The sequence below is a fragment of the Gordionus sp. m RMFG-2023 genome, chromosome 3, assembly GCF_954871325.1.
Source record: "Gordionus sp. m RMFG-2023 chromosome 3, tfGorSpeb1-WG-v2, whole genome shotgun sequence".
Classification (NCBI taxonomy): Eukaryota; Metazoa; Nematomorpha; class Gordioida; order Chordodea; family Parachordodidae; genus Gordionus; species Gordionus sp. m RMFG-2023.
The window spans coordinates 32,005,083-32,024,911 of NC_088777.1; the positions used below are offsets into that span (position 1 = coordinate 32,005,083).

The window sequence follows — 19,829 nt, forward strand, 5'->3', positions numbered from 1 at the left end:
TTTTTTTTAAGTTGTACAGATTTTAAATTTTCTTGCCTTAATTATTTTTTATTCGTAAAAACAAAAACTAGTATATTACATTTTATTTCTAATCCAATTTTAAAATCTCAAAAAATTAAAAAAAATTTATAAAACTTTTTTCTCCTTCATAAGGTCCCGAAGTCGATTAAGGGAGACCTGGGCTTGGTAAACTCTGAGGGTGGGGGGGGGGGTGTCAAACCATAGAACCTCATTTTAAAATTAAATAAACAAGGATGTTTAAATTTTGCCTTGTATAGCTTTTATTATTGTTATAAATCTATAGACTATATTATGAAATAATTCATTATCAAAAATTTTATAATATAAATAAAATTTTGGTGTTAAATTCAAATGGTTGAATGATAGAATTTTTATTTTTAATAACATATATTAATTTATATAAAAAATCAGTTTTATGCAAAATTTCAACTCTCTTTTATAATGTGAGACAATTTTGTGAATACTTATTGTGGCTTTCTTGAACTAGATATTATTTTAATCATGCTTTAGTAAATTTAGAGATAGTGGGCGTGCTAAATCATAAATGTTAATCCACTTAAATGATTTTTTTGCCCCTATTATATTATTCGATATGGTGCGAAAGACAAATCTAAGAAAAATACTGGAGTTAATTCAAATATTTTCACCGATCCGATATCCGATCAGATATTACTAAAAACCGATCCGATTCCGCTCCGATATTTATATTGATTTTTATTTGCCATTATCTTTGTATCAATGTCATAAAGATATCAATATTTTATATTTTTGAAAAAACCAACTAACTTACATGAATGATTAAGTGTATTATATTTTCTTTATTCTCCAAAAGTTAATAAAAATTTTAAATATCTGAAATGTTTATGAGTGAATGTAGTGTGATAAGCAGCACCATTTAGCCGATTTTTAAAAATTCTTATTATTAACTTATGACTCGGAATTCGGCCAATAGATGTCCAAACCTTTCTGCCATATGAGAACAAAATCAATAAGCTTGAGTAACTTTTGGCCAAAATCTCGATTTAAACGTTCGGCTAAATCGAGCCGACAAAACTAGCTGTGACTCGTTAGATATTTTGATTTTCTTTTCTTGTAATAATATAGCAAAAAATAGTGTACAACTTAACTACCTTTTAAACATTACAACAACGAATAAATTGTATTTGTTCCTATCATTAATTTATTTTCATGAAATTATTTTTAAAATAAAAAAAATGATATGATTATACATACAATCAAAAAATAATAAACAAATATCGGATCGGGATGGTTATTAAACAATATCGGCCCGATCCGATATTTTTTCAAACGCTACATATCGGTGCCCATTTGATCCGATATTTAATATTGGCACAGCCCTAAATTACCAATAAATCATAATTTTATATTAGTGATTATCTATATATATTTCCATTTGTGTTAAAAATTAATTAAATAAATTTATATTAAAATTTAATTAGGCTTTAAAAATATATGAAGACCCTAAATCAAAGAGAATCTCTAGCCAACTAACATGTAAATATAATCACAATAGTTATATATAATTATTAAACTAACCAAATTTTAGTAATATTAAATAATAGATATGTATAAAAATATAAATGGTAAAATAGCTAAAATATTATTTTTGTATATTAAATTAATATAATAAAATTAATATTTCATTTGGCAATATTTTAGTTGTCAATACTAGATGTCTACAATGAACAGACTTTTAGAATGCCCGCCCATACTTCGGGAGGGTGTGGGCAGACGGGTCAAAAATTTTAGCATGGATAGGTGGGCGGTTTCAAATTATTTTTAGAACAATGGGAAAGTGGGAGCGTGAATTTTAATATTTTTCTGGGGAGATGAACAGAACGAGTATATATATTAAAAATTATTACTTTATAATATTGCATAAAATTATGTTTCACACATAATTTATAAATAATTAGCCTCAATTAAATTGTAATCATGATATTTTGAACAATTAAAAAACTATACAAATATTTAAATTTTTGGAAGGGGTTTAAAGATTATTCTAATCTGCTGAATATTATCAGCAATATAAGATTTGCAATCTAATTTTTAAATAAGAATACAATTTCGATTCATTATAATAAGTAAACTATGGTTAAGGAAGCTACATGGAATGCTTAATTCCCGCTATTGGGCTTGGCAAAATTTCCATCTTTACAGAAAAATGAAATTTAAAAAATGTGACTAATTAAAAGAATGTTTTATAGGGCACTTATATTAACTATAGGTATGGATTCATATATTGCTCTTCCCAATATCTATAAAAATAATGAAATTATAGCCGATTTTTCAAAAATCGATTAGACAAGCCCCGGTCTTCCCTACTACGTATCGAAATCATTTACAAATAATAACTTTTACCTATAATTACGTTGGTGGCTAGTTATAATATAAACAGCCCCTTTGAAATTTGGTTCAATATGCAAATTAAAAATAAGATATTATTTTTAATTTTTCGCATAAAGCTAATTAAAACAATTAAATTTTCAGTTAATGATAAAATATTTTCTATTTCAAACGATTATTATGCTATAAAAGAATAATATCGATTCTAAAATTATTTTTTACTTGTGCAAAATCTGTATGGTCTCATTTACAATGTCAGGCTCCGTAGTCAAAATATAACGTATAATTTGTTGGGATCCGAATAAGATGATGAGTGTATCCAAGCACATTATTATATCGTGGATAGAAAGATCTAAACAGGAATTGCAAAGCGCTTCCAAGGATATTCCTTTTATATAAAAGTCTATAATACTCATTGTGTTTTTCTGTTTAGTGTAATTATATTGTTTATAACAATGATTATTTACCCAACATAAATCTTTATTAAAGTTAATTAGGCCTAATTACATTATTCTTAACAAATTTTAAGTGCTTTGTAAGAAAGTTATATTTCCTTTTTGAAATTGACAAGACAATTAAGAATGGTAAAAAATTAATAAAAATTTCCTTTTACCCAAAATTAAATGCAACAATTCTTTCCTGTCACTATCATTACAATCATGCTCATGGCTCTCATTTGCACTGTCCTTTGACACGACATGAGAATCGCTATTCGCATCTTTAGATGAAATAGTTTGAACTTGGTCATTGGTCATTAAATCTTGCGTCAAGAAGACCTTAATGTAATAAGCCATAGATTTGATTAACGTAGGCCATGCGTTTTGATAGTAAAGTGAGCTGGTATTGCACAGTTCTCGCGTGTAAAAATGACAGGGCTTGTCAGCAAAATTTATTCTTTTTTGAAAGTCTATATAATAGAAGTGTGTGCCAAATTAGTTTGTTAAATGGCAAAAGTAAAAGAACAGGAAATATACTAATAATGCCCCCCCCCGTTTCTAAATATAATCTAGCTATATTCCATGTGTTGGTGGGATCAGGAAGGTCAGACCCATCTTAAATTTACTCAAATTAATTCGATATTAACAGCGAAGCCATCCCTCTGAAATCAAACACACACTTATTACCTATGGCTGATTAGCGCTGCTCCCCTGCACTGGGTTATCAGTTTAATTATTGGGGGAACTTCGTCTAATGATATCATATTCATTATAGAAAAGAGAAAAAAAATGAACTGACATGGATTCGAACCTGAGACCTTAAATACTGGAAGGAAGACATCAATTAACAGAAGAAATCCAGCTATTAAAAATTAACGATTTCTTATATAAACCAAAATTTTTGCAGCCGTTATCGTTGAGCACAAGCCAAAAAGTGTTTGGGATTTGAAAGGGAACATATTTTTCTGGGTTCCTGATTTTACCTAAATTAATATGGACTAAAGCCAGATTTGGGCAAGAAGGGTTAATCGATATGATTTGGCTAGGGTTAGTTTAACTTACTAAATGATTAAATTAGATCGTAATCTTTTTTAAATGATTTAAAAATTCGGCTTATCAATCTAAAGACTTACTAAATATTTATCTGATAAAATAGTAGAAGAAGGATATGTGGCCTTTAACAATGTAAGATTCGTCAAAAAAATTTCTCCTGCTTATCAAATTTAGTGAATTTAACAAATAACCTTTCGATAGATTTAGTAGAGTGTAATCCTTGAGGGCCATAGTCCAATATAATTTGAGGTAATCCAAATCTTGGTGAGAAATGCACGTTAAATTAATAATTTCTCCACAGGTTTGATGGTTATTATCATTTTTCCAATTTTGAATAAAGCTTTCGCGGGATCGGAAATCATGTTTTTCATTTTCAACTATGAATATCTTGGATTCATATATGTTTTTTTAATGTTGAAAAATATACATTACATGTATACGATTCAAGTTTGGTTAAAATTCCATTAAATTTAAAAGCTCATTATATTATTAATGTTTGTGACTCCTTGCTTAAAATAAATTATCGTTATTTGTATTTTAGGAATACGAATAATAAAATTATAAAATTAGAATCAAATATGAATATGAAAAATACCTTAACTGTCAAATAAATTTTTATCTATTATTTATTAGAATTATTTGAATAATTTTAATTATTCATATATTAACCAAAATAATTTGTAAATATTAGAAATAATTCAGAATTGTTTGTAAATATCAAAATTATTTATAAATATTAAAATTATTATTAATCATTTCATGTTCCTTGCATTAACTTGTCATTAAATATTTTATTAATTTTTTCCACATCTATAATCACTTTTTTATATTTTATATTCCATTTTTTCATTTTTGAAAATATTTTTAAAGTATTTAATTTTCGAATCGAATATTAGACGAATCAAATCGAATAATGTTTTTACTATTTGATACGAATAATGCAATTATTCGATAGAAATTACGAATCGAATATGAATAAAGCAATTCAATTCGCATTTTAATAGGTGTACAATATATCTCACCTAATCATATCAATCTTATATCTCGAATACCTTATTATCTTTTATATATAAATAATATGCTAACTAAATTAATAAAAATAAATTAGGTTAAAATAGTAATGGCGTATTTGTTAAACGACTGAGTCGAGTCGACTTAGTAAAAACTGACTTGAGTTATGAACTCGAGTCGTGAACTCAAGTCGACATAAGTCGTGATTTCAAATTAGTTTATATTATTAATTTACAATACAATTATTTTTTTTAATTTAGACTTCCAACTTGAGTAAGTCGTGAATAGAAATTACAAGCATTAATTATTATTTATTTATTTTTAGTAAAATAATTTATTTTATTTTTATTTAAATATTTATTATATTTTAAAGAAATGATATGATTTAATATTTTTTATTTTATAATATATTATGAAAATGAATATTTATTTGATATCTTTTAATAAAAAAATGATAAGCTGCAATGTAGTTAAGTAATATCATTTTTGTTACAATTAATTAGTGATCCCAAATTTTAAGCAAAATTTGATTTGATTTGAATTTTAAATGATTTTTTTTTTATTAATTCTTTTGTAAATTTTATTTAAATAAACAATTTTTTAGTTGAAATCTTTTATTTATAGGTTTATTTTTATCAATTTTGTAAAATTATCTATTTTTTTAGTATATAAGAACTAGAAATAATTTATTTTTAAATATTTATATTAAACTTTTATAAGTTATTTTACATGATCATCTTTGTGATAATTGTCATGTTATTTTTTAACATTTATCAAATCTTTTACAGAAAAGGATAAAAATATAATTTATATTATAAATATGTTTAATTAAAAATTCAAAGGTGATGTTCCTTTCTAAAAATGACAAATAATCTGTATTTTTAAACATATTAGTTTATTTTTGACGCTAATGGGTAAAAACATAAATTGTAAATATGTTAAATTAAAATTTCAGTCAAGATGTACCCTAGATAAGTGACAATTGTCATAATCGTTATTTCTAAAGTTTTTTGAGGCATATAAGTAAAAATATAGATTGTAAATACGTTTAAGTAAAAATTCAGTGAAGTTGTACCATAGATATGTGACAATTGTCATAATCGTTATTTTTAAAGTTTTTTGACGGAAATAGGTAAAAATATATAGTGTAAATATGTTAAATTAAAATTTCAGTGAAGATGTACCCTATAGATAAGTGACAATTGTCATAATCGTTATTACTAAAGTTTTTTTTGTTTTTTTGACGCAAATAGGTAAAAATATATATTGTAAATATATTAAATTAAAATATCAGTGATAGATAAGTGACAATTGTCAAAATCGTTATTTCTACAGTTTTTTGAAATTTTTTTGATGCACATAGGTAAAAATATAGATTGTAAATACGTTTAATTAAAAATTCGATGAAGATGTATCATAGATAAGTGACAATTGTCATAATCGTTATTTCTAAAGTTTTTATTGAAATTTTTTGACGCAATAGATATGTGACAATTATCATAATCGTTATTTTTTAACTTTTTTGAATTTTTTTAAAGTAAATAGGTAAAAATATATATTGTAAAGATGTTAAAATAAATTCAGTGAAGATGTACCATAGAAGAGTGACAATATGTGATCTGCATCGGGCCTAATTTTTCAAGCCCGTCCCGGCCCGAAATTTTTTTTAGAAAAGTTTTACCGGCCCGGCCCGGCCCGAACTCGAAATTTTTTTAAAAAGTTTTGCCGGCCCGGCCCGAACCCGAAATATTTTTTAAAAAAATTTACCGACCCAGCCCGATTCGAATTTATTTAAATATAGAAATTAATTTTTATAATTAATCAAAATAAAAGACATATGTTATATGTAGTTTAGTTTCAATAAATATAATCAAATATTTTCATTTTACATAAAAAATTCAATATAAAATTGATAAATTTAGATATATTTAAAAAAATATCCAAGGTCCGACCCGACCCGGCCCGAATTTTTTTTTAAATATTAGGCCCGGCCCGAACCCGATTATTTTAAATAGAATTAGGCCCGAGCCCGGCCCGAAGCCCGTTCTGGCCGGACCGGACTCGGGCCGGGCCTAACTTTGCAAATCTCTAGTGACAATTGTCATAAACGTTATTTTTTAACTTTTTTGTAGCAAATGGGTAAAAATATATATTGTAAACATGTTAAATTAAAATTTCAGCGAAGATGTATCATAGAAAGTGACAATTGTCATAATCGTTATTTTTGAACTTTTTTGAATTTTTTCAAAGTAAATCGGTAAAAATATATATTGTAAACATGTTAAATTAAAATTTCAGTGAAGATGTACCATAGAAAGTGACAATTGTCATAATCGTTATTTTTGAACTTTTTTGAATTTTTTCAAAGTAAATCGGTAAAAATATATATTGTAAACATGTTAAATTAAAATTTCAGTGAAGATGTACCATAAAAAAGTGAGAATTGTTATAATCGTTATTCGGATTTTGAATTTTTTCAAAGAAAATAAGTAAAAATATATATTATAAACATGTTATATTAAAATTTCAGTGAAGATGACCATAAAAAAGTGTCAATTGTCATAATCATTATTTGTGAACCTTTTTGAAAATTTTTAAAGCAAACTTATAAATATATATATTGTAAACATGTTAAATTAAAATTTCAGTTAATCGTTATTTAAAATTTTTTTGAATTTTTTTGCCCAAATGATCTGGTTTTTAGCCCACGCCCTACTATCAAATTGGGCTGGCTAGCTAAATAATTTAAAAAGTGCTAACGGACCTTTGAAAAATTTTAACAATGGGCAGGCTAATAAACAACTTTTATTTGTTATTTAGAATTTATTAGGTAAACATTAAAAAATATATTCTTCATAACTTTTTTTAAATACCAGATTATCGATAACTGTTGTGGATTTTATCGTCGGAAAAATTAATGAGATAAAAAAAAACTTATTGGATTTGAAATTATAGGGTCGAAGTATTTCGTCCTATAATTGATCAAATTATAAACATCAGAACGGTGCAAAAAGAGAGTTTATTTTGAATGTGCAATATTATCCTAGACATTTTGATAAAAATAATAGTAAAGGTATTTCTGAAAAGGCCTTGGAAAAAGTGACACAACAAATATATTGAATGTTAAATAACGTAACGAATTGTGTTCATTTGCCTGTGAATTCAAAGATTTAATAGCAGAATTATTTGAAACGGACGATGATATCGTATGCGCAGGTGAGGAGTCTAATGAAAAATTAGAATGATAATAACTCAGAATGTGAATTGTGATAATAAATGTAACAATTGATTAATATGCCTATATGAAATTCTTAAGATACAATATGCACACAAGTGCATACACTAATTTATTTTTCACATATGCATACATTTCTTTATCATTTACTCAAGTTAATTGCGAGAGAACATTTAATAAATTATAAAAAATAGGCTGAGAAATAATATAGACGAAGAAAAATTAGGATCGTTTTTAATGTTAGTTGTATGAGAACTTTTAGTGGAGATTGAACTAAAAGATATTCTTGTTTATTTGCGCAAAGGTTCAAAATGAGATTTATCAACGTAAAAATATATTATCTTAATTCTTTTATTTAAAAATCATGTAATACATATTTAAAAAAAACATTTAAAAAATAAATAAATATTGTTATTTTAAATTTTTTTAAATGGTATTTTAAAAAAATAGGAACGCTTTTGAACACAAAAATTTGGATGCATGATAATAACAAATAATATGAGTAAATAATAAAAAAAAAATTTATATTATAATAAATATTTTGATCATAATTTAAATCGAATATTTTTTTATGCTTACTAAATTATGAAATTTTTAGTAAGCTGAACCATTTATTAAAATAAGAATTTTTTTTTTAAAAAAATTTAAAAAAAACTTACTGTGTTACAAATTTTAAATAACAATGGGAGAGAGAGACGGGGGAGGGATTGGTCATTTATTTTCTATTTTTATTTTTCGGATCTTTTCTTAATTTTCATTTAATTATTTTTAGTATAACCTAGCAATAATTAATTTTGATAAATAAATTTATAAGTGAGTGCTCATGGCATGTTATATTAATATGGGTGGAAATTTTATGTCCCCAAAAAATTTTCTGCAATTATATATCAGTACCCCCCCCCCTTCCAAAAAAAAACACAAAATCTTACAAAAAATATTCGAAATAATATTCTCTAAATGTCAAGAAAGGGATTTATTTCCTGATCCATTATATATATACATGGATTTCGAAAAATTTGCTATGAGCGAGGTTAAAACTGTCATTGGTATGATCATTAATATGTTAAATTATTTATATTTGTTTTTTCAATTAGGGGATCATATTATAATCAGAGGATGATTTACCATTTGTGTCAAAGTACCCATAGAAAACTACAAAAGCTAGGTCTGGAAAGCCAATACAGAACCGATGAAACCCTAAGCTTCTTTTGTGACATGAGGGACGGCTTAGCATTTGTTCCTTTATATGATATGGGCAATGCAATGGCATTCCTGAGATCAGTTACTCCTACCAATGATAAAGATATTCTTAAATATTTCGATAAAAATTACATCAATGGAGTCAAGGGAGGTCACAAGAAGCAATTCTCAATCCGAGACACGTCAAATTGGGCCTCGATTTCCTCCAGAAACTTGGAAGGTGAATGAGAGCACCCTATCTGATGAAGAACCCACAAATAATCAATGCGAAGGTTGGGATCATCATTTTTCATATCTGGTTGGGAATAAACGCCCATCAATTTGGGTATTGATTAATAAAATGAAATGCGAGGTTGCTGCCGATGAAACCAAACTTGAACGATGGCGTGTAGGTAGTTGGACACCAAAACAAAATCGTAGAGTTATAATACCCAGATTCGGTTAAAGAAACTTTGCGAGGAATACCGTGTTAGGGTGCAAGGCCTTCCAGATTAGATTTTATGAGGGCGATTTTCGCCTTTATTTGATGTCGGCCGCTATAATTATTATTCTAAATTATTAAATTTGAATATACATAATGATTTTTCAATAAAATAAACATCTTATTGCAAATTTTGTCAAATTTAGTCTACTTAATATAGTAATTAAGGATGGATATTGTATTTATTACTATAGCAAATAATTTTTACGAAAATTAGTAATACATGGGTTATTTTACTGGGGTATTTATTTGTCTCAGTACCAATTTGAACATCAGCATTTTTTATGGAGGGTATATGAGTAATCTTTAAGTAATGAATTGGGGCCTAAAAAAATTTATTATTAAATTATATTTCTATAATAATTTTTTCTAAAATATTAATTTGCCTATACTTTATTAAATCCAAATAAAAATATACCGATATTATTAGGTCCTAACAGGAGGTTTTTATTCCGAGGTTTTTTCGGGGGTTTTTTTCCGGGATTCGATATTTTATTATATGAAATTAAAAATAATATTGACATTATAGGGGAAATGTGCCATGAATGGCTATGTTTTTGCCTTTTTGAAAAAAATTATTAAAAGAGGAAAAGATTTGTTTTGACTTTTAAAGAAAACATGGTATGTCTGATCAATTACGAGAAAAAATTTTTTTGAGGAAGAATTATGAAAATCGATTTTGCGAAAAAAGGTTTAATCCCCCCCCCCCCAATTTATTCTTATATACTTTATATAAATAATAACAAATTCAGTATCGTTTTGTAATATTTTTTAATGAAAATACATGTTCGCATTTTTTAGGCGTGGCGATTAAGTGTGTGAACCCCGTGTCTTTTCTAGAGGCTCGTGATCAGAGCTGGTTTAGTCAATTTTTAGACCCAAATCACGGGTCTGGGGGTTACACAACTAACCAATTAACAAAACTTAATCTTTTTTTTTATTTAAATAGTTTTCAAATCAAGAAATTTATTTATACGTGTAGATTTACAAATCAATCTCCTTACTTTCAAATTTAAATGGTTATGTAATTAAAAAGTGTGCTCTCCTCCTCGCCTAATAAGATAAACGGGCGTAGGCTAAAAGTCACCTCGTTTTAACAAAAAAGTTCAAGAATAACGATTATAACAATTGTCACTTTTCTGTAGTATCTTCACTAAAATTTTAATATAACATGTTTACAATATATATATTTACCAGTTTTCTTTTAAAAAATTCAAAAAAGTTCAAAAATAACGATTATGGCAATTGTCACTTTCTATGGTACATCTTCACTGAAATTTTAATTTAACATATTTACAATATATATTTTTACCTATTTACTTTAAAAAAATTCAAAAAAGTTCAAAAATAACGATTATGACAATTGTCACTTTCTATGGTACATCTTCACAAATTTTAATTTAACATGTTTACAATATATATTTTTACTGATTTACTTTAAAAAATTCAAAAAGTTCAAAAATAACGATTATGACAATTGTCACTTTCTATGGTACATTTTCACTGAAATTTTAATTTAACATATTTACAATATATATTTTTACCTATTTACTTTAAAAAATTCAAAAAAGTTCAAAAATAACGATTATGACAATGGTCACTTTCTATGGTACATCTTCACAAATTTTAATTTAACATGTTTACAATATATATTTTCACCCATTTGCTTTAAAAAAATTCAAAAAACTTAAAAAATAACGATTATGATATTTGTCACTTATCTAGGGGAAATCTTCACTGAAATTTTAATTTAACATATTTATAATTTATGTTTTTAACCATTATCGTCAAAAATAAACTCATATGTTTTAAAATACAGATTATGATATTTGTCATTTTTACAAAGGAACATCATCATTGAATTTATAATTTAACATATTTATAATATAAAATATATTTTTACCCTTTTCTACCAAAAATTTCAAAAATGTTAAAAAATATCATGACAATTGTCACATTAAAATATTATAAGACGATCATGTAAAATAACATAAAAATTTAATATAAATTATTTAAACTAGTTCTTTTAATATACTAAAAAAAATAGATAATTTTACAAAAATGATAAAAATAAGCCCATAAAAGATTTCAACTAAAAGATTAATAATTCACAAAAAAATTAATTAAAAAAGAAGATTTTAAATTATTATCAATTCAAATTTTGCTTGAAATTTTTGCATGAAAACCACAAATTAATTGTAACAAAAATAATATTATACAATACCTATTCGAAATATTCGTCCTCTAGTCGACTTAGGTTCACGACTCAAGTGGAAAACTCATGTTCTAGACTCAAGTCGACTTGAGTTCATGACTCGAGTTGACTGGAGTTGACGATTCGAGTCGACTTGAGTTCATGACTTGAGTTCACGACTGAGTCGACTTGAGTTCACAACTTGAGTTTACGACTTAAGTCGACTTGAGTTCACAACTTGGTAGTTCACGACTCGAGTAGACTTGAGTTCTCGACTCGAGTTCACGACTTCAGTGAGTCGACTAATTCGACTAACGACTCAGGACTCTGAGTCAGAGTCGGGTGAACTCGACTTTTTAACAACACTAGGCGTATGTATATATGATAATGTTTTTTCTTAATTTTTCTTTCTTTTTTCTTCTTCTCTATACATTCCATATCTATACTATATTATATGATAATAAAAACCTCGGCCCATGCTTGTATAATGGCCAGCTTCTCAATGACGGCGTAACAATCTTCCCGACCGATCAAGGAACTTTTAAGCATATAAAATGAATCAAGCAAAAGTGTCCTGATTTTTTTGATGTCTTCGTTATGGTACCGTATTCCGGCAGACACCCACAAACTGCAAACCTAAATTTCATTTTTTTAAATTAAAATGTTAATATAGAAAATGAGTTTCCCCTACTATCCACAGGTGGAGGAGGACCATTTAAAATGAAGGGTAGGGGGGGGGGGAGGGTTGTCAATTCAAAATGACCTTGACTAAGACCGATAATGTGTTATTATGTTTATGCTTCTATAAAAAAATATCATATAGTATAATTATTCCTTTTTGTATAAATCGCAACACAAATCAAGAAAATATTGCCTTGATTGATGCAAATTATGGCAGTACCCATGCGGCCCAATGGACCCCCTCCAAGCACGGCGTTGTGGTAGTATATGATCAAGTACTTTTTAGTTAGTTCAATATTGCTAATTAAACAATGGTTTTTTAATAAATTTCCCAGAAAAGATGTAAAATTATCGAGCCTTTCTTTTTTTGTAATAAATTTTATGTCTATTATTAAACTTAAGAATACATATTCAAATATATTCGTTTTTTTATATATAGAGAGTGACAGATATATATTTCATTTCGTAATTATATCATTATTATTTTAATCTGTGTTATTTTAAAAAATTAATAATATGGTAATTGGATTATGGTGTATAGCGTCGATCATTATTGATTATTTATGTGCTTTTATAAAATATTACATAAGGTCATAAATCATTTATATAAATTCGTTGTTTTCGAGTAGCGTGTGTGGCTCAGACTAGAGACCTGATTGAGAAATAAGCTTCGACTTGTGTTAAAATCCAATTTTTTTATTCTTAAGTTAACCTAGATATTTCGTGCTAAGGGGTTTGTAGCCAGAACATAATTTGGACTAAGTACCCATACATTACTAATTAAAAATGGGTTTTAATGCTTGTGATGAAATTTGCGCGTTTGGCATATTGATGTATGTAGAATGATGTGATATCATTATCTATCATAATGTAATAAATGAATTTTGGCTATTTATAAAACTTGATATAAAATATAATAATAATTAAATCAACAAATCACAATTTTTACCAAAAATAGTCATTTATAATTATTTCAAACCAATGTAAAGGGATGCGCTTTTCCTTTGTTCAAATGAAAATATTTATTTTTTGAATTTCATTTTTATTTCCTAAATTTCCTTTATCCAAAATATAAATCCCGCCATATAAGCTGTGAAAAGTCAAAAAATGAGAAAATATCATGAGATCTTTTAAGTTATTATTTATTCTAACTGGGCATAAACTCTTTAAAATCTTAGGCAAAGATAAGATACAACTAAATATGACAAGGATTCTCTTTTTTTTAAAAAAAACTATACAATTTATTTAGGCCGGAGTGAGACGAAACCTTTTGAGTTTCCAGGGAGCCCGTATAATCGTTTACTAATTGTAATACCTCATTTCATTTCAACAATTGTAAAATATCATATTCTGAATATATACACCTTTTATCCCAAAAAGGCATATTATATTTCTATAACTTTAATATTTAAAACGAGATATCGTAATGGCAATCTAAATATAATTAAAATATGAATTTAACCTGGCTAGCTTTAGCCAATACCCTAGAATCCCTTTCGAGATTTGTGCAATCGTTAATGATAGGTGAAGAAGACTTGATACCTTTGCTCTCCAAATCATCATCATCACCTCCTTTGATTGCTAATTTATCGTGGCGATTAGAAAAAACATTATTATTATTTGCACCATTTCCTACATGGGTCGTATCTTGCTGCGTAGAATTAAAAACTTGTCTTAGACACGCACTCATTTGAGCTTGATACTGTTCCAGCAAGTAGTGAGTATTGCTACCATCACTAGTATTATTTAAATAGTTGGGATCATTTTTACCGCCATTTTTATGAGATTCTTCGTAGTAATCACCAATTTTGTCAATATTTATTGTATTCAAAATTTTCAAATTATCGGAAACGTAATCGGGATCTGGACTGTATTGGAAAACGTTTATAAGGATAGCTAAAATTTCGAGGCCTGTTAAAATTTAAAAAATCTTTAATTATTAATTTAAAATTATCTTAAATGCGATGCGTCGCTAGAAAAGATAGGCGCAATAGCGTGCTCAGCTCAACCAAAAATATTGTATTTGAACAAAATAAATTTTGGAATCGGTTGTCTCATGCAGATAGTAATTTGATAAAAATGGTCACTGTGTGTGAAATCTGCCCTTCTTTTATTTCATTCATTTATTTTTCTATTTTTTTAATCTATTATTTATAAATCAAAATTATTTTTAATGGAATTTAATAATATTAAATAACACGTATTCAAATAAAATTGCGCTATTTTATTAGAAATGTATTTTATAATTTAAAAATATATATACCTGCGACAGTAATCGGAGCATAACGTTCAGTATTGGTAACACATACGAAAGAAAGTCTAACTAATTCCGACAAATGAAGGACTAAGTAATTATCTGGAGTGTATTTTTTTATTTTCCACAAATAAAATACATAAATTAATATATTTTCATGTGAATTATATTTGATATGGAGTCCTTCAATTTATTAACAAAAAAATAAATGGTAAAATTTTTTTTAAACATTTTCCCTTACAAAATTTTCTTACTTATTTATATATCAATTTTTTTTATATAATTTATCTCCATGAATTCAATTCAGGGGTATCGATTAAAATACTGAGTTTATTTTAATTATTTATTGAGAAGGGGGATCTTATTAATGGGAAATACTATATGATAAAAGTCATTAATTTATTGCTTGCTTCTTTGAGGTAATTTTTTTTTAAATGTATACATTTTCCCCTCCCTCATCATATGTATTAAATTTTATTCTATCTCGTTTGGTACCTTATAAATAATCTCTATAAAAATGAGAGGATTCTGTTTAATTTGAGTTATCCTTCAAAATGTTAAATTCATATAATTATTATTTATCATTTAAGTAGGAATTTGTCAAGGTAAAAAATAAAATGAATAATAACTAAAATTTCACCATTTTTAGGTTCTTTCTTGACTAATTTCCTGGCAAGGGCCAAATCAAGATCAGGATCTCCTTCTTCGTTTCTCCTATTTCCTGATAATGTTAAGTTATTTTCTTAATAAATAAAAGAATATATTAATTATTTTGTTAAAATATCTTTTAAAAAATAGCAGTTGTGGTAATTCCTCTTCATAAATGTGTTACAACAGTTCCGTAATTGTTTTAAGCACAATACTTCAATAGCGTCACTGGCTCTGACTATTTAGGGCTTCTCAAAACTTTTTAAAACAAATTTAGCTGCTAAATTTTTTAAAAAAAGCATGCTATCTCATTTTTAATATAATGTTGCACACATTTAATTAAGGATTGTTTAGCAACCTTACCCCTCACCTCCTCCTCCTGAAGTCAGTGATAATTATTATGATTATGATAATTAAACAAGAGAACAAAAAAAACTTAGGCAAAGAGTAATTATATATACTATTCGTTTGCTTATAAAGTGATAAAATAATAACTTTAAAATATATTTAACAAAGAGATAAATAGATTAATAGTTTCAAAATGTGAATAACTTTGCGGAATGGGGAAGAGTGGATGGAATTATATTATATAACCGTCCTATTTAACCTTTCCTTTATATTCATTATGCATAATTCATATGATCACATATGATTTTAGATATAAATCATAAATTTTTTATTAAGTGGCTAAAAATTTGAAAGAAACAATTTGTATTATATGTTTATAGCAAGGTGTTGTCGATTTAATAAGCAATTATTGTTATCAAGATCGAGCATTGGAAACTAATTAACAGGGCTTTGCCGATATTAAATATCGGATCCGATAGGGACCAATATTTTTGTGTTTTTAAAAATATAGGATTGAGCCAATATTTTCAAAAAATCCGATCCGATATTTTAATTGTTTTTGGTTATTTTATTATTGTATATATAATTAATTATATGATTATTTTTTATATATTAATAATTTAATAGCAAAAGGGGAAAAAAATGAAATAATTTGTAATGTTTATAAGAAATAAAAATATTTCAAAAGAAAAATATGATGTTACATTATCTGCAACAAGAAAATGATATCTAGCGGTTTATATATTGTTGTTAAACGGTTAGCCCGATTTAAGAAAAGGCTAAATTAAAATTTTATCCAATTATCTAAGCCTCGAGATTTTGCCCGCAGCTGGTAGAAAGGTTTGGACATTTATTGGCCAAATTTCGAGGCATAAATAATAATATTTAGGCTAAAATCTTGATTTAGTTGCTTTTAAAAATCGGGTAAATGGAGAAGTTTAACAATAAATATTGCCCATATTTTAAATGTAACTATTAATTTTTGGAAAATAAACACACTTAATCATTCGTGAAAATTAATTGGTTTTGTTTTGAATAGAAAATTAATTCTTTTATGACTTTGTTCAAGGATAGGTGGTAAATAAAAATCAATAGAAATATCGAATCGGTTATCGGATCGAGTTTGTAGTAATATAGGAGTGGTGAAAAATTTGTGGATAAGCACGGCCCTACTAATTATTATCCTCTCCTTTTTTTATAAAACTTACTTTATGTCAATTTAAACAATTGTTTAAATAAAACTAATTTGCTTGTAAACATATGTCAAGTAATTTTTATGACTATACAGTAAAATTGATAAATGTAAAATATACATGCTAATAAAATGCTAGATATTATACATGAATTAGAAATTTGCTCACTTTTGAATTTACCGTGACCATCACTTTGCTTAACCAAAGCCAATAGTCTCTCGGCGCAAAATAATTTCACATTGATCTCCCAAAAATTTTCGTTTTCCACTGAAGGTGAATTAAATCTGATATTACTTTTGATATTTTCGTTGACAGGATTTAATGCGGCATTGGTTATAGGTGTGGTGGTAATGGCAGAGGAGGAAAAATGATTTTCTTCGTTTTCGTCGTTGATGGATGCGGAAGAGAACTGAGAGAGTTCGAAGAGTGGGGAGGATGTGTCTTACGTTAAATGTTTTTATTTCATTATAAACAATTAATCTAGTTTTAGAAAAATCATTATTTAACTGTTACATATTTTGATAATATTTTACCAAACAAAATATCTGGAATTTGATTAATAAATATTAATGAATTATTTTAAAAAAGGATATATAAAAAAAGATAAAAATTTTCAAATAACAAAAATGGTTAATGACTGAAGCTATACCAGGTATAAGTTTGAGACTCTGTTTATCCTCGGAACAATAACGCATAGCTATATAACTCTGCACTACTTGCCCCATAGTTACTACTTTTCAAAGTCTCTGTAATATGCTTGTCGCATCAAATGAGTACCATAAATTCTCAAAAGAACGGTAGTATATTAAAAAACAATCCGACATGCCTTAACAAAGAGGAAGATACCCTCAACCCACGAGCCCACAAACATGAACCTAGAGATAATGAATGCCCTGATGGAATATATCCTATTCCTTGGCAATTTCCTTGCCTGGAATAATATGTGCATAAAAATATTCGAAGCCAAAAATAACCTCTAAGCCAAAATCGTGAAACCGCCTTAATATTAAATATTTTTTTCTTTCCAACCATACTTTATCCCATTTGTTAGTTTATTTCTGAGCAAGCAGAGAGTCCTAAATGTTTTTAACAAAGGGCAATCTTTGAACTTCTTTATTCGGCAAAAAATTGGAATAGAAATACGCCGATCGAATACTATTTGAATTCATAAGGGTGCATGCCTACTGGATAATTTTTACATACTTTATTTTTATTACGTAAAAATAACTATTCTTTTAATATATAAAAAAAATTAAATAAAAAAAATTATAATATGTTTGCAAAAAATAAATAAATACTGTGTTTAATTTTTTTACTAGATATTTTGGAGGTCAATACCGTCCCGAATAAAGATATCCAATGAGATAGATACTTGTCGATCAAAACAGGAGTGTTGAGCAGGTTGATTATAGTATATTTAATTAGCATTTTTGTAGCGTCCTCTCTTTCCCTGTTGAGAGTTCGGATCAAAAAATCTATGAAAATATTTTTAAAAATAAAAATATAACATTTTTGATATTGAATTTATATTTATCGTCTCCTGAATATTTATTGTTTTATCTCAACTTTATTCTAATTATACAATAGAACTATTTAAAAATGGAATGCCATATGGTTAAAATAAGTCAGTTTTACGGGTGAAACAATATTTTATTATTCAAAAAGGAAAATGTCGAATAGAAATAGGGGAAGGACATCCTTAAATATAAGAATCGAAATATAATTTAATTTCGATAAATGATGGAAATAACTATAGTAGATGGAAATAACTATAGTAAAGTGTTTTATTCTTATATTTCTTAATATTTATATTATCTATGTTAGCATTTCTTAAGAATTATAAACCATTATAAAACTTTTTATAAACGATTTTAGATAAATATTTCCTAGCTCTAAGGAATAAAGTCACCTCTCTATTTTAGTCGGTTGGAGTGGCATTTTAATTTCAATTTCTAAAAAGTTAGTTTACTTCAAATATTCAAAAATAAGTTCGTATCACCAAATTAAAACCGTTAAAGCTAGACTATTATACGATTTTAATTAAGTAAAAAATAGAAAACTTTATAACCCTTGTTACAATTGTTCCATGGGTAATTTAAATATTTTCAAGTGCTTTTGAGTAATGATAGGTTTAAGATTGGAGAAGTGCGCTATAAGCACGTTTTCTTTCAAAGTAAATTCATAAAATGGCGAAGTTAAAAAAAGTTCAAATCAATTATTTGAAAATGTATTAAATTCAAAAACTTGAAAAATGTCACAAAAATAATTCAACACTTCTAATTTTAAGTTAGACGATTAAATTTCATTTTAAATATTTTTTTTACTCAGTAAATCAAAGGGATTTCTCTTGGCATCGTTAGTATTAGCACTAGTGGAAATATTCTGCCCTTCTAGAATAGAGCATATGTTCTCTGGCTCCTTTTGAATGAGCTGTTTAAGGAAGGAAATTGACGCTTTCCTCAACGGTGGGTATGTATGCGCAGAGCAATTCTTTAAGTGTTCCGAGGAAAATTATATGTTTATCGTCAAATTTATTTATAGCGGTGTTCTATCATTTTATTAATGCGTTTCTTTTACAAATTTAAGATTCTTATTTGGGTAAAAGGTTACTTATAAAATTAAAATAATTTATTTTAAAAGGACATTAAAACTTTTATACAAAATCTAGGAAAGAGGCAAAAGTTTAATATAAAGATATTACACCCA

The 19,829-nt window shown here is 26.7% G+C and overlaps 1 protein-coding gene across 4 annotated transcripts in view; it reads right to left on the bottom strand.

Annotated features, from left to right (window-relative positions):
- LOC135926044 (HEAT repeat-containing protein 5B-like) overlaps nucleotides 1-19,829 on the bottom strand; it is a 69,629-nt gene that overhangs the window by 14,237 nt on the left and 35,563 nt on the right. For 3 of the 4 annotated variants that reach the window (XM_065461706.1, XM_065461705.1, XM_065461708.1), the window contains exons 24-33: nucleotides 19,448-19,613; nucleotides 18,440-18,598; nucleotides 17,292-17,564; nucleotides 15,575-15,676; nucleotides 14,944-15,036; nucleotides 14,143-14,591; nucleotides 12,468-12,635; nucleotides 4,070-4,265; nucleotides 3,002-3,295; nucleotides 2,611-2,776 (exon numbers count right to left, since the gene is read on the bottom strand). In XM_065461706.1, coding sequence (XP_065317778.1) covers nucleotides 2,611-2,776; nucleotides 3,002-3,295; nucleotides 4,070-4,265; nucleotides 12,468-12,635; nucleotides 14,143-14,591; nucleotides 14,944-15,036; nucleotides 15,575-15,676; nucleotides 17,292-17,564; nucleotides 18,440-18,598; nucleotides 19,448-19,613 — 2,066 coding nt within the window. The remainder of the gene's footprint in view (nucleotides 1-2,610; nucleotides 2,777-3,001; nucleotides 3,296-4,069; nucleotides 4,266-12,467; nucleotides 12,636-14,142; nucleotides 14,592-14,943; nucleotides 15,037-15,574; nucleotides 15,677-17,291; nucleotides 17,565-18,439; nucleotides 18,599-19,447; nucleotides 19,614-19,829) is intronic. The other variant, XM_065461707.1, reaches the window with a different exon arrangement.